General features: G+C 35.5%; 1 protein-coding gene across 1 annotated transcript in view; it reads right to left on the bottom strand.

The window, feature by feature from the left end:
* The window catches only part of ZnT77C (Zinc transporter 77C), a 38,754-nt gene extending 38,326 nt beyond the window's left edge, over positions 1–428 (bottom strand). Inside the window, exon 1 of the mRNA XM_089632081.1 lies at positions 152–428. Coding sequence (XP_089488207.1) covers positions 152–340 — 189 coding nt within the window. The 5' untranslated portion in view covers positions 341–428. The remainder of the gene's footprint in view (positions 1–151) is intronic.
* Positions 429–16,125: the final 15,697 nt, after the last annotated feature.

Here is a 16,125-nt window from a genome sequence, read left to right as displayed (position 1 = left end):
TTTTGTACCTTCTTTAAAATGGATTACATCTATTTACTGTCAATATCTCCTGTATAATACATATTCTCCTATGTACACTGCATCATGTATCACTTCTATGTAAAAGCCTTTTTAGGCGTATATATATAAATAAATATATTAAAAATCCCACCTTGACCGTCATGATGCAGCTGAGAAGTGCAATGATGTTGCAAAGCATGTGACACAAGTCCAGTAGCAAGGTCAGCGTGTGCGTCCAGTTGTAGATGGCCAGCTGCGCGCAGAAGTGCACCACGGACAGGCTCAGCACCAGGTGCATGGGCGCGGGCTGCAGGCGCTGTAGCCAATCTTTCATACTCATGATCACTTATTGATTGTCCTTACACTGGTATCCTCTCAAATATATATCTCTAAAACTTGTTGTAAAACTGGATTTGAGCTAGATTTGTGAGATTATACGTGTTTTAATGTTTTTTTATTACAGTTTAATTATAACTGTTAAAAGTTTATTTTATTTGTTACGAGTTTAATGTCTATAGTTATTACAAAGTTATATATATACTAAAGCACTTATCGAAAAAGAAATGCACTGTTTAGTGAATGATGGCGTCACCTGAAAAGAAAGAGGTTTCGATATTAGTATACATATTGACTGATTTTTGAGCAAATTTATTAAAAATATGTTATTTCACATTTAATTCCCCGGTGTTTCCCGGGCTTTACGCGGCGTTTTTCGAATTCAGACGTAGACCAAGTGACCTTGAAGGTCAGATGTGCAGAATTTCATTATTCTCGGAATAAAACTGTAGATTTGTATAAAAAGCAAATTTCCACCGCCCACCCGCCACAGACACTCTTATGTATATTTTTTGTGTGAATACCGCACAAGAGTCCCAACTGCTCTCAACCGCTTAAAGCCAGTGAGACTATGGCATCCCCAATCGGGGTATGTTGTGAGGATGAAGGTAGTGAAGAGGGGAATGAGATGGGGATGAGGAAGGTGGGAGAGCACCAAAGATGGCAAAAGCCATTTCACGCAACGTTTCAAATCAGAATGGTGGTCTTACACCAGGGCGATATTGAGAGTATCTTCCTCTCCACTTCCATATATAAAGAAATAGATTGCGGGCATTGCGGATTACGGCACGTTACAGAGTGGTAAAAATAGTCCAAACTCACACTGATAAAAGATCACCATTCAGAATCGAAACGTTGCTCGCTATTCATTTAGCTGTGTTTAATGACCAGATCTGAATAGTCAGGTACTTACCAATCTTTCTCTCCACATCTTCTTTCCTTCCTCATATCCTTCAACCCTATAATTGGGGACGACATAGTCCTTCAGACTGGCCCAAGACAAGAACTCTTTTGCGGTGTTCACATAAAAAATAAAAATTTAACTAAACCGTTAAAATTGAAGGTTTTAAATCAAAATTCCATCACCGCGTAAATCATATTTATTTTTACAATTACAAGAAAGACAATAATTTCTCTTCTCTAAATAGTATAAAATAAAGTCGCTATCCGCGTCTGTCTGTTTGTCTAAACTACAGAACGGATTTTGATAGGGTTTTCACTAGCATTTAAAGAAGTTCTTCCGGAAGGCTTGAATATATAATACATGCATATTATATTTATAGAAAGTAGAGAAAAGTCGTAAAAATATATTTTCGGGCACTACATTGTTAACGCTGGCTAAACCTTATAAGATACATAATGTACTACGGAATTGTATATATTAAAAAGGCCTACAGAAAAGTGCGCGGTGGTATATGTCTATATCCTAAGGATAACCCCCAGCAACGCCAGCAACGCTAATATAATCTAAAATAAAGTCGCTATCCGCATCCGTCTATTTGTGCGCTTAGTTCTTCTAAACTACGCAACGGATTTTGATAGAGTTTTTACTATTATTTAAAGAGTTTCTTCCGGAAGGCTTTCATTCACAGAAAGTACAAAGAAATCGAGCAAAGCCGGGTTCATGTCAGCTAGTTATATATAAGAACATAAAAGTATCCATTACATGAGAATTCTGAACTGTGTCAAAACCATTTACTAGGTACCTATAAGAAGATAGGCAAATTACTAAAAAGTCAAAGTAATAAGATAAAATCTGCAAGCAATTTGAATTAAATCATGTTCATAATGTCAGTATATACAGGGTGTATCGGCACTAACCCGACAAACTTTAACCAGCTATTCCTTAGCACATTTGGAGTAAAAAATGTTATGTGCACTTTGCTGTCCGGTAACGTTTTTTTTTAATAAAAAATTAATTAAACATATTTTCACCACATGTCACCACTGTTTTATCCTTTGTCAAAATTTGAAAGCAACATCGCAACTCTCGCGTGTTGCTGCGAACGAAGCCCGTATTACATAATCCAGTACCAGAAAAGAAATATTTTATTTAACAATAATGATTATTCACATTTTTCGTATGCGAATCACTGATTGTCTTCTTGTATTGTACACATCAGTTTTATTTTTGTATCTAAATTGTTTCACCTCTGGAATGCTTTGGTTTCACCTCTTACGCGTTTCACGTATTAAATAGTCTAATTTTGAAACTAAGAAACTAATTAGTAGATTTCCTGAATTTATAATCGAAGTCCAATAATTCTGAGCACTTTTAAAAACAATTTTCCTCACTTAGGTACTTATCAATAATAATAATTGGATTATTTGAACAGCGCCGTTGTTTTTTAAATCACCGTAAGTGCTCTGTCAAAATGTTACTTGCTAGGCTATCCTACAACGTATATTTTTTAATAAATTTAGTTATTTACAACTTCGCGGAATGTGATTTATGAATATTATTGCTTATGTTAAAAGCCTTCCAGAATTACCGGAATATAACGAGCAGCTTGACACACTTAAGTTTATTTCCACTAATTTGAAGGTACAAAGAATGTATAGTTTTAAAAACAATCCCGATGAATCAAAAAACGGTTCATATAAAACTGCTGCGCAACACACTGAGACAAAGGAAAGCACTCACACAAACGTCATGACTGCATTGGATTGACCACCTGCAAATGAATGCTGCCAGATTGCTAATTTATTTAAACAATAATTATTAAATTTTATTTAAAATATCGCAATTTTTTTAAAAAATCGACAATAAATTACAACTATAATTTAAAAAAAATATTCTTAACCCCACGCTTTTTCGTAATTGATTAATTAATTCAGAATTTAAACGTTGCTTGAAATGACTAGCCGTATTTGGTGACCAGATCTGAATATCCAGGTTCAGAATTTAAACGTTGCTTGAAATGACTAGCCGTATTTGGTGACCAGATCTGAATATCCAGGTTTAGAATTTAAACGTTGCTTGAAATGACTAGCCGTATTTGGTGACCAGATCTGAATATCCAGGTTCAGAATTTAAACGTTGCTTGAAATGACTAGCCGTATTTGGTGACCAGATCTGAATATCCAGGTTTAGAATTTAAACGTTGCTTGAAATGACTAGCCGTATTTGGTGACCAGATCTGAATATCCAGGTTCAGAATTTAAACGTTGCTTGAAATGACTAGCCGTATTTGGTGACCAGATCTGAATATCCAGGTTTAGAATTTAAACGTTACTTGAAATGACTAGCCGTATTTGGTGACCAGATCTGAATATCCAGGTTCAGAATTTAAACGTTGCTTGAAATGACTAGCCGTATTTGGTGACCAGATCTGAATATCCAGGTTTAGAATTTAAACGTTGCTTGAAATGACTAGCCGTATTTGGTGACCAGATCTGAATATCCAGGTACTTCCTCACCTTCCACTCCTTCCCTTAGCCATAAAACTTACCCCAATTCAACATAAAAATTGTTTAAATTATCGGATGTAATGAAATGCATAATAATTAGACCCCAAAATACTTAATTATTCAGGGAAATAAACCCCTGAGTCATCAGTTGGAAATACCAACGACATTAAGTGAAATTAACAATGCAATAATCCTATTATTGCATTGTTTAAAATTTCACTTAATTATTAGCATTAGCAAATAATATTGGGATTAGCAAATAATAATTTACGACAATTTACTCGGAAATCAATAAAGCCAGAATAATAAAAAAAGAAAGTTATCACTTACGTCGTCTGTAAGTGGCTTTACCAAAGTTTGATAATGCCGTCAGAAGGTGAAACAGCTGTCACGCGTAATAATAATTACAACTAGCAGAACTTGTTTATAAACACACTGTTTTTATAAATTTTTTAATAAGACTGTTAAAATAAAAAAAATCTCTAAATTGAAATGGAGTTCTACAAACTAAACTTAAAATCAAATAAATTTATTGCGAAGGTTCAAAGTACTGTACTGTAATATTATATTAAATAATTTTTACGTGTTTAATTATTGTTTAAAGTCAGATTAAAGCGATTAAAAAACCCACCTGGCAATTCTTATTCGAGTTTCGTTGTTTTTACGTATTGGCGCGCTTACAAGCATCAGTCGTCTCATTTTTAACCATTAATATTTAGTGTGTAGGAAAGAGAGAAGACGCTTTTCGACACACTTGTCGAAAAACTTGTTGAATGCCGACGGGCATACTCTTCTACAGATTTTATTAAATATTGATATGTAGGTAATATTGATGTGTAAATGAATGACATTGTGAGAATTTTACCAATAAATAATAAATGAAAATGCGGACATGTAGTTTATGTTAATTTTTTTATTGGAGCATTTGTTCGAAGTGACTACCATTATTTTCGATGCAAGCGTGTAGTCTTGTTATATTTTGATTATTTAAGTTTGCAGGATTTGCTTTAATTTCTGCAGCGGCTTCCATCACTCGTTCGAGCAGTTGCTCTCTTGAGGCTATTGGCTTAGCATACACTTTTTCCTTGAGAGCCCCCCACAGGTAGTAATCCAGGGGGGTCAGGTCGGGTGATCTTGGTGGCCAAGCAATGGCCGGACTTCCACGGCCTATCCAACGACCAGGAAACTCGACATCCAAGTAGTTCCGCACGGCAATCGAATAGTGTGGTGGGGCTCCATCGTGCTGGAACCACATTCTCCGTAGTAATTCGAGGTTCACATCTTCCAGAATCTCGCCCAGTTGCACTTGTAAGAACTCCAAATACATCGGTCCATTTAGTCTGGGAGGCAACTCGATTGGACCGAGTATTTGATTTCCCAGGATTCCTGCCCACATGTTGATGGAAAATCTGTCCTGGCTCGACGACTCCCGAACAAGCTTGGGGTTTTGTTCAGCCCAATGGTGCAAGTTGTGCACATTTAGCACTCCTGTTTTAGTGAACTGTGCTTCGTCGGTAAACAATATGTTTTTCATGAAGTCTGCATCTCTTATGACATTATGCAGCATTCTTCTGCAGTACACGACTCTGGAAAAGTGGTCATTCTCCATGAGGCCTTGGCAGCGCCTATAGTGAAAAGGTTTGAGCCCGTGCTTCTTCAGAACTCTCCATACCGCCATGTGTTCCCTGTGTCCTATCATCAGAGCGACCCGACGCACGGACAGCGTGGGGTCTTCGGTAATTAAGTTCAGGATTCTCTCCTCAACTGCCACAGGAACGATGTTGTGTCCTCCGCCGGCGCCTTCAATCCGTCCGATGCCACAGTCACGCAATTGTTGATACATCTGAAACAAAACAACAAATAACAACTGCTTTTATTATTCAGCTCAGTAATAATGTCAAATAAACAATCGCGGGCTTTTTCACTCATTTTATTTTTAAAGAACACTTATTTTAGGCACATATCAGAAAACTTACGTTTTCTCTTCATTTATTTCATTTTTTTATAGTAAAATGTATAACAAAGTGTTTTAAATTATAATTTTCTTAACTAGGTACGGTTGATATCTTGGATTCACAGGGGTGAAATTGAATTCAAGTAATTTAAATAATCCCATGGTGAGAAAGGGAGTGAATTCAATTGCAGTGAATGATGCATTTATTAGAGATTAAAATTAATTAACTTTTTAAAACGCCGTTTAGTGACCACTGAACACAAATCACCTAAAGTACAATTTACATTTTTAAAGTTGGTGGCCCCTTGTTATGTTTTTAATGTTCCCAGTTTAAATTTCAAAAGCGCTTTTTGGCATTATCAATGAATGTAAATAGTTTCAATAAACAATTGATAGGGTACAAACCTGGACAAAGGTAGCATGGTGTGGGACGCGTCTTCCAGGAAACCTCATGCGATACTCCCTTACGGCTGCTCGTGAATTTCCATTGCAAAATCCATAAACAAAAACAATATCTGCTTGCTCGGCAGGTGGATAATTGAGGGGCATATTTCAACAGTAAAAACTTAGATAACAAAACAAAAACGAAACTAGAAACTTGATGACATGCGAACTCCCAAAACAGCACTGACCACTGATACGAGACGGGGTGGCGGGAACCACACGGGACTTGAGACAGAATATGTGTGAAAGAGATGACAGTAGCGCGGCGTTGCCAATTATTTTACCCCTATACTGTGGGCAGTAGCGGAGTGTGGAAATTTTATTTATTTTTTGTTTTTAAAAGAAAAAAAATGTTACCGGACAGCAAAGTGTACATAACATTTTTTACTCCAAATGTGCTAAGGAATAGCTGGTTAAAGTTTGTCGGGTTAGTGCCGATACACCCTGTATAATTATTGATATAATAACCTCTTCAGACTAGTCTGTTGTCATCTGTTGTATAATAGCTGTTGCAAAACTCTTCAAATTTCACTTTTGCCGGATAGGTAATATAATCGCAAAAAAACGATGAAAATAAATAATTAATGAATGTGTGCAGTTTTCTACTGACGAAGGTATTAGAAAATGTTTCATTTTGTACGATTCATTTCGCGCGTTATGGTTATTAGGCAATAAAATATTGAATTAAGATATTTGATTTACACTTTTTAGTAGTTATAAGATTAGTGTGAGTTAGGTAAGTATGTAAGAAATTTAGAATGTTGAATGTGGACCTACACTATGTTATTATGCAAACAGTTGAAAAAGCTATATAATATCGTAAATACTAATTAAATAAATCTCCAAATAATATAATATAAAGTCGCTATCCGCTTCGCTGTTTGTGCGCTTAGTTCTTCTAAAACTAATCAACGGATTTTGATACGGTTTTCAATTCAATCATTTAGAGCAGAGGTTCCCAAACTTTTTTGCCCCGTAGACCACTTGCCAAATATTTTTTTTTCCGTAGACCCCCTGCCTGCCGAATATTGAATTTTCCTATAACTATTAACGTCCCATGTGATAATCATTTATTTTTTTAGTAAAAATATTCCCTTCCCTTGCCTGCCCAACAACCGGGTGGCGGTATAGTTGCTCTGTCTTTACATTGTGCAGACAGGGGCACCCTTGTGAGGTATTACACCAAATGAAAATGAAGCAGGATAAGCAACGGAAATTTCTTTCTGTAGCTAGCCCTACAGAACTGCCCCTTAAGTTCTTTGTCAGTGCTTATTCCGGTCAGTTATTCTTGTCATATGATATCCGATTCTTCAACGTTCCATTTCCATAGTCAAAATGTCCTCAAACTTAGTTTTGAAGTCTGTGTGAAGTGCATTTAAATGTTGAACGTCATTATTACCCTGGACGTTTTTCAAAAACAAGTTGGGGAACTAGGAAAATTCAAGGCTTCCAATGTGCAATTTTTTGCTTGAATATATTAATTCTGATGAGAAAAGGAACGTAGACTCTATTTATATACCTCAATTAACAACTTTCCGAAATATAAAAATACAAAAATCAAATAAGTAATTTCTTAGTCTATTATATTTGTGTTAGGTCTATTGTTTCATTTACGAAACTCCTAAATGTTGACTTACGAAACTCCTAAATGGGGGTCCGCTCGTATGTACCCCCATTTGAATCTCGTGGACCCCCAAATTTTTTTCTCGCTGACATAGACCCCCAGCATCCCGATATCGACCCGCGGGGGTCCATATAGACCACTTTGGAAACCTCTGATTTAGAGAATTTCTTCAGCAGGGTTTACATATATAATACATGCATATTATGCTTATAAAAAGTGGAGAAAAGTCGATGTTTTATAATCAAGTCGTAAAATATGTTATCGGGCACTACATTGTTAACGCTGGCTAAACCTTATGAGGTACATCAAAATAATGTACTACGGAATTGTAAGTCTTGTGATTATATCTTATACGTCTTTCTCCTAAGGATAATTCCCAGCAACGGTACCATTTCGGGTACACGTCAACCAGCAAGATATTAAAAGAAGGATGCCAAAAGATGTAGCAGTAAACGAAAACACGACAACAATTTTTAAAAACATGGCGTCTTATCTTATATTGACAGTTTCAAACACAATACGTCACAGACGCAAATATCAAAGTTCTTTAGCCCCTGACGGAAATGATATGGCTAGCTGACAATAAATAGTTGCGGACTTGCATTGACCTGTAAATTCCATACAGAAAAGGCAGTGCAATTTTCATGACGCCAGAGCTGTCGGTGTGTGCCGTCTGGTATCAGACCCGATACTGGAAATAATTCGTAGTCGTAATATTTCCAGTATCAGGACCACTACCATATGTACTCCTCATTGCCCAGTCAGTGGACATCTTTAATTTATCACTTAAAAAATACAAAAGATTGTTACAGAGACTGTTTAGTTATCTATAATGAATATGTACTGCATTAATACACATTTTTTTGTATTCATGTGTAAAAAACCCTAAAAAGGGCTATAACAAAGCAATAAATAAATAGATAAATCAATTTCCTACCAACAATTTTAACTTAATGAGCAAGGTTAAATCACTTGAGCTAACTCACTTGAACATATACTAACTAAACATTTTCGTTAAGGAATTTTGTAATTTCTCGCCGATTAGACAATTATTATTATGAGTGTGTACTACAAACAAACAAACAATAACTGGTTGATTTTGTATTATATGGTCACACTCGTCACACATCATTTAGAGAAAAAATAATATCTTTTATTCCATTATTTATAGCATTTCTACAAACTTTTCAGATAGTTTTTATAATATCTTTCGCACTAGGAATTTACCCGTGGTGTGGAGAACATAAAAATGAACACTTGAAAATAGGTCTGATCATAGATAAGTACAAATCTATGTCAACAGAACTCTTGAACCGTAACTTTAATAATATAATGAACAATTCATCTGTAATCTATGACGCAACACAGTGTTTTGATTTGTTTGCATATTTTAAGAAAAAACTAATACTTTCACTTGCTCATAGGCAGATAAAAAATAAAGAAAAACCTTTAATAGTCGGTTAGACAAACCTTTTGTTCATCTTATTTCGTCGACATGCATTCTGACTCTATTAACAAAGAATATTACTTTACTATTTATTACTTTTAAACAATTATTTACTTTATTTTAATGGCTAAGACCGCACTACTTTAAAATATTTGATTATAATACTTTAAAGTAGTGTACACTAATAGAATTTATTTTTTTGTTTTCTCAGTACGTAAGTGTTTATAAAGAGACAAAATATAAATATAAAATACAGCTGCTTTTTACGTGGCTACATCGACATTCACCCCTCCCTCCACAATTTTATTTTATTTTACTTATTACCCCCGCAGAATAGCTGTTTTACGCAGGGATAAAACACCACCAGGTTAGGAACTGCTGGTATATAATATCTAGGACTACGGCTCTATATTCAGCACGCAACGCAATTTCTATCATGAGCTCTGGATACTTGAAACACCCACTAAATATAGACAAATAAGGAAAGATTAATTCATACATATTTTAAAATTATTGAAAAAAAAGTTTATACTCGGGTGATACTGTACGTTATACTACGTATTACTATTATGTATTACGTATTATTAGATAGTCAAGAAATAGAAATTATACTATTTTGAAACCTAGTTCGTAGATACTACAAAAAAGGTTCGTTTGTACAGTAGTTTGTCATTTCCATCATATGCATCTATATGTAGCTTTGAAATATATATTTGAGTATGATACAAACAAGAATATCCACCTTTTTGTTTTTCTATATATAAAAAGAGGATTACCACATATTACCAATATGGACTAACTAACTAACCATAACGCCGTTTCACCGCAGGGGTAGGCAGAGAGTACTCGGTCTTGGCACACACTCCTTACCTCATTCACATTCATACATCGTCTCATACATACTCTTCTATTATTCTGACTCTTGACATGGCCCGACTCGAGTATCTGATTCACTTGGTCGTGCCATGTCTTCCTCGGACATCACCGGCTTCTGCTACCATTCATATTTGTATCATATATTCTTCTTGCAGTCCATTCTTCGCTCATTCGCTCTACATGCCCAAACCATCTAAGCGTCCCTTTCTTGATCTATATCCCGACTCAAGTATCTGATTCACTTGGTCGTACCACGTTTTCCTCTCATTCACTCTACATGCCCAAACCATCTAAGCCTCCCTTTATTGATCTTACTACCAATATGGAAAAATATTAATATAATCTTATGTTTATAGAGTACGACGCGACTATAAAAAAATGGCGAATCGTTTCAAAATCTGCAACAAAAAAATGACATTTTTTTTAGCTGTGAATGTCGCCATAGGTGGGTAAAATAAATTGATGTTAAATTTACTTCCGGATGTACCAATTTACTCAGAACAAAAGAAAAGGTGGGCGGCGAACCGAGCACGTGGAAATGAAACAGACACGAGCAGCCAAACCACAGAGCATGCAGCTTGAACAGTAGTAAGTAATAAGACGTGTAGATAAAATAAAATATAATCTCAGTCAAGTAGGTACTGCAATATTGCAAGGAGGGCATCCTTGCCGCTTGGGCGAACTTGTAAAGAAGGGGGACCTTTCTACAGACACTTGAATGAAAGAAAGTATTGAAATGGAACTACTGTCTGAAGATCATCTTACATTGTTTTGAAGTGGTATGAGCAAAATTAAACAGGTGTTTAAATTAATTTTTTGCAGTATTCATTCTGCACCAAATTCGGTGAGCGGTTTATGGAAGATTGTGCTTGTAACAGCCGTGATCGCGTTATAAGCGTGCATGTAATAACCGATATCGACTGTACGGTATAAAGTTGTAATAATAATGATTTTGAGAGAAACGAGAAAAGCGTACTTGAATATAGTACATGTATTATTACTCGTACATATGTAAAATGTTAAGGTATAGTAAAGATCTATGTAAAACGAATTTTAAAATAAAACTGCAAGTTTTTGCGTGACTGTATCGACAAACTAACGATCGCATTTTACAATGCGCTTGTTCCTTCCTGATCTAAAGCGGCCGCTACACTACTCGCTTCGACGCTTCGACGAAGTCCTCGACGAAGTTAGCCGAAGTTCGAAGTGCGTGCCCACACACAAGTGCAACTTCGCGGGTAACTCAGTCCAACCTGTCAGTGATTGGTTTATTTATGCCGTGACGCTTCGAGTCCTTTGACTCGGGCGCATTTACCGACAACAATCGGAAGTCGGGCGAAGCGAAGTTGCCCGAAGCGAAGTGAAGTTCGTGCCCACACTATCGTATTCGGTCAACTTCGATCAACTTCGCGAGTAGTGTAGCTGGGCTTTAATGGTGAGTATACATACGCGAGCCGAACTTCCGAACTGAACTTCAACTTATGGGAAAGGAACAAATAAGCCGCAAAGGGCGCGAAACGCCGCCGCCCGCTTGCAGTTTCGTTCCTTTCCAGTAATTCGTGGCTCAGTTCGCGTTAAGGTTCGCAAATGTATACGTACCATTACTCAACAGCAGTGGCGTGCAGACAGTTTTTATCAGAGTAGGCAGAAGGAAAAATAACGAATTTATCGATGTTAAAAAAAAAAATTACCAGAGAAGTGGCTAAGAATGTAAACTGTTGGCTTTAGCAGATGTTGGTTGGTGTTATGGATTATCTAAGTCATATCAAATATTCAAATCACCCCTGCAATTTTGCATTTTGCGAGCCAATACAGATATACATTTTTCATCCGGACAATTATTTCGTTTGTAAAGTTGTACCTACTAATTAATACAAGTGCCTACCAATAGATGGCAGTGATTGCTACATTTGTGATATGTAGCAAAAGGCATGGCCTTTTTCGACATTTAAACCAATTTCAACAGCATCGCACACACGTGTATCTACATTTTTGTGTCTAATGAACGAAATATTTTTTTTAAATATGACGTATGGTTTTTGCATATTTAGTTCTTGCTTGTAAAGTTAAAGTTTAGTTTTTTTTTTAAATATTTTAATATTGTTTATATGTTTATGTGGGTAAGGTAGGGTAGGCACATGTGCCTATATGGACTGCACGCCCCTGCTCAACAGTGTTCATCTTCTTTTTTAATTGCTCCGTCTGGACGATCCCCCGGGTTCAATCTTTTGTGTTAGGTTAGGATGAAAATGTCGATTCGTGTAGTTTCAGCGGTAAGAGCACAGATCAAGATCAAAATATGAATGTTAAAAATATGGAATATTATATCTTAATGCTTTATCGACGTTTATTTGTAACATTGAATGCAGTTTCCAACAATAATAATATTTATAGCCGCTATAAATGTAAATATATGATTAGAAATAGGTACACAAATATGTTATTGTAGGTTGTTATTACCGTGAACACATAGCGAAAAATCAGTAATTTGTGATTTTTACTCGTTACGGCAGAAATTTGTAATCAAGTATGCATGACTTAATGATTATTTTTTTCCAAGTCATTTTTATGTAAGAATTACATTCTTAATCAAGGTTTTTTCTATTTATATATGAGGATCGATCATTGTAAGAAAACTAACCTTTTGTGGTGAAATAATCCGTCCTAACCATAGACTAAAAATGGTCCTAACCCATAATATGAGTAGTAGGTTTACATGGCTCGAACAAGTAAATATTAAACGACTGTTTCTATACTATTACCTTCTTATCAACAGTTGATATCAAGCAAATATATTCGGTCAAATGTAAATAACTTTGAGACATGATTATCTAGAATCTAGACACTTCAACATTCCGTCGTGTCTGATGCAAAATCCACGATACGTCCACTGGGCACCTACAAAAAAATCTGTTTCCCCTTTTAAGTTAAAAAAAACTCACTTTTTTCTCATTGAAAATGATAATACCAATTAAACTTGAAAACCTAAACTTTCTAATTACATTTATAACAAAGATAGCAGCCATAAAACATGGCAATTCGTTGAAGATAGTATGAGCTGTCATACCCTTAAATTAAATATACCATTCCTGAAAGAAAGTCCAGTTATATCCAATTTTACAATTATGTCCTAAATTCTGTATCTAAATTTCGCTAATAAACAATTAGTTGATGTTAATTAAGTGTCAATCTTGAGTGACCTAACAGATAAATATTGTACTGTATATTATCTCCATATATAGTTAGTAATAACGTACATCATTGTAGAAATGTATTATATATTTGTACAGCGCTCTCGAGGTGATTTTGCACAAAAACGGCGCTATACAAATCATCCAAATATTATTAATATTCAAAGATTGAAATATGAGCTCGATAAAAAAGGGTGATGAAATAATCAGGTCTCAATGGCAGAGTGCTTAAAAGGGTGATGAAATAATCAGGTCTCAATGGCAGAGTGCTTAAAAGCGTTTTCCCGGTAAGAGAAATCCTGAGTTCGATTCCCAGTTGCGACTGTCACCTTTTCTGTGTCTTGTTCTGTTTCATACTTCGTTTACATTTATTAGTATTATCTTCTTTTTCAATGATTAAATATGACATTGATGGGTATAACCACCAAAAGTTATTCCAAGAAATAAAAAAATATATTAGTATTATGAATGATTGGAATATGTGGTTTTAAAAAAAAAAATGTTTTTTAAAACATTCTTAGGTTACGAATAACCTGAAAATATTTGGAAATCTCCTACTACCGTCCCAGTAAGCTGAAAATATTGCTTGTGTCGTGATGAACGATTTAGCCAGCCCAGGAATTGAACACACTACACCTGGGTAGTGCCAACTCAGCCATTGACCGTATGTGATACCTACGTATTGTAACAGTAACTGTAACAGGCAGCAGACTATTAGGTATGTGTGTTGTTAGCCACTTGTTGCAAACACGATCCGAACGATGGGACGATTAGTATTGTTTGCGAATGGCAGTTAAAGTCATTGAATGATTGTCCGGCGGTGCACAGCAGGGCTCTCCAAATTCCGGCCCGCGAGTATTAAAAAAAGTGAAATATGAAGGTTGAGACTGTCTGGTGCCTGGCTGTTCAGATCTGGTACTAAACTAGAATAAATATGGATAAAACCATTTCAAGCAACGTTCCGATTTCGAATGGTAATCTTTCTTAGGGCCGATACACAAAGGCATCAAATTGCCATTCAGCGCCATTTTGTTTTTTTTTTGTATATTTCAAAAGTCCCGTTAAACACCGATTATAGGCGAGTTTCAGATTTCTATCAAATTATAATTGACAAGCTTAACAACACATAGATGTCCTCTTCTGTTGATCACAATTTGTTCAAAAACTGAAACGGACTTCGGCATTTAACCGGGACATTTCAACTGTAAAAAACAAACTAAATTTCCATTTGACGACAATGTTACATTTGAATTTCTGTCAAACAACTGGGCCTGACTGAGACTCGAGAGAAGAGGAGGGAACTGTTAATATTCTGAAGAGAAGTGAAAAAATATATCGATCATAATTATTACTTTGTAAAAGTGAACACAAATAATGTTTTTCTTCATACATATATAACCCGGACCTCGATGTGATTTTCTCACGAAAACGGCGCTATACAAATAATCCAATCATCATTTCCTCCATCTCCTACAATGCCCAATGGCGATATGGTTCCCCTGTGAATTTACAGACGGGAGCGCTCTTGTGAGCTGTCAAATAACTATTTTTTTATCTCATTCCGGTTTTGAACCCGCGATCTTTTGGACCGAAGCCAAGGAAGTTAAAGTTCTGCCACGGATGTCGTTAAATCGGCAATTTACAGAAAGAGAGCAGAAAAGAAGAGAGATAAATAAAACGATCACGGAATTCTTTATTCTTTGAGAGTAATGAATGAACTTCTCAAACCTAGTAAAATGGTCACAATTGCCAATGTAATAAGTAATGTATTTTCACAAACCAAGAAAGGAATAAAAATAAATTATTAATGTTATTATTTGTACCCATGAGTCTATAAATTAACAAGATATATGCGACTTGACTTTGAAAAGGGTTGAGGAACCCTGATCTCCAGAACCGGGTGGGACAATCGCTCTTGGGTAGGTACCTACCTTGTACCTACATACGCGTTAGGGACGGATTTCTTTTATTTTGATTTGGCACAATACAAGAGTCCCCACTGGCCAAGAGCAAGAACCGGGTTTTAGTGCATTTCAAAAGCGGAGGTAGTATACATTGTGGAAAGAAATAAAAAAATAAGAAGAAACAGAGCAAGGCTTTTCTTCTTCTTCTCTGAGAAAAAAAAAGAATTAAGAAAACGAAAACTTTTTCAAAAAAACCAAGTTTCGAATAACCTGAAAGTATTTAATGTACTACTTCCATAATTGTACTTGTGCATTGATGAAGGACTAATCTACCAAATGTTTCAATCCGCGACGCCTGATTGCGAACTGGGAACTTGACGCTTTGGGCCACTCAGCCACTAATCGGCCGTTAATATCCCTTGTTATTCGAATCAGAAAAAAAGATTAATTTTATCTACGATGGCAACCATTCGTAATCAAAGAGGAACGTTGCTCCGGTTCATTAGATCGGTAGGTAGATTACGGTTATATGATAAATCGATAGAATGACACTTTAAAACACCTTTAAGGGTACAAATATTACTTACGTTATACGTTCACAGATGGCGTAAATTAAATTATTTTATGAAATTAAACTTTTGACATTATTTGTTTGCTCTCGTATGTACGTACATACGCAATATTAATTCTTTTAAGAAGATATACAAATATAATATTGTATCGGTGATTCAATAAAATATTGTATTTTTATGCCTTTCTTGATAGAATTTAGTTTTTATACGGACAAAACTATTTATTCATATTCATATTGCATATGTACAGGCGCAAACAAATAATTCATCTATAAATTTTAAAGCATAACTTGCAAAAAGTGTATACATATAAAATAATTAAATTAAAACCATCTACTAACGCGTAGATTATAATGTAGGTAACGT

The sequence above is a fragment of the Hesperophylax consimilis genome, chromosome 5 (assembly GCF_061612785.1).
Source record: "Hesperophylax consimilis isolate HC1 chromosome 5, BYU_Hcon_1.0, whole genome shotgun sequence".
NCBI classification, from domain to species: Eukaryota; Metazoa; Arthropoda; class Insecta; order Trichoptera; family Limnephilidae; genus Hesperophylax; species Hesperophylax consimilis.
Note: the sequence above shows the minus strand (reverse complement) of the source record. Positions and strands in the feature narration are given on the sequence as shown.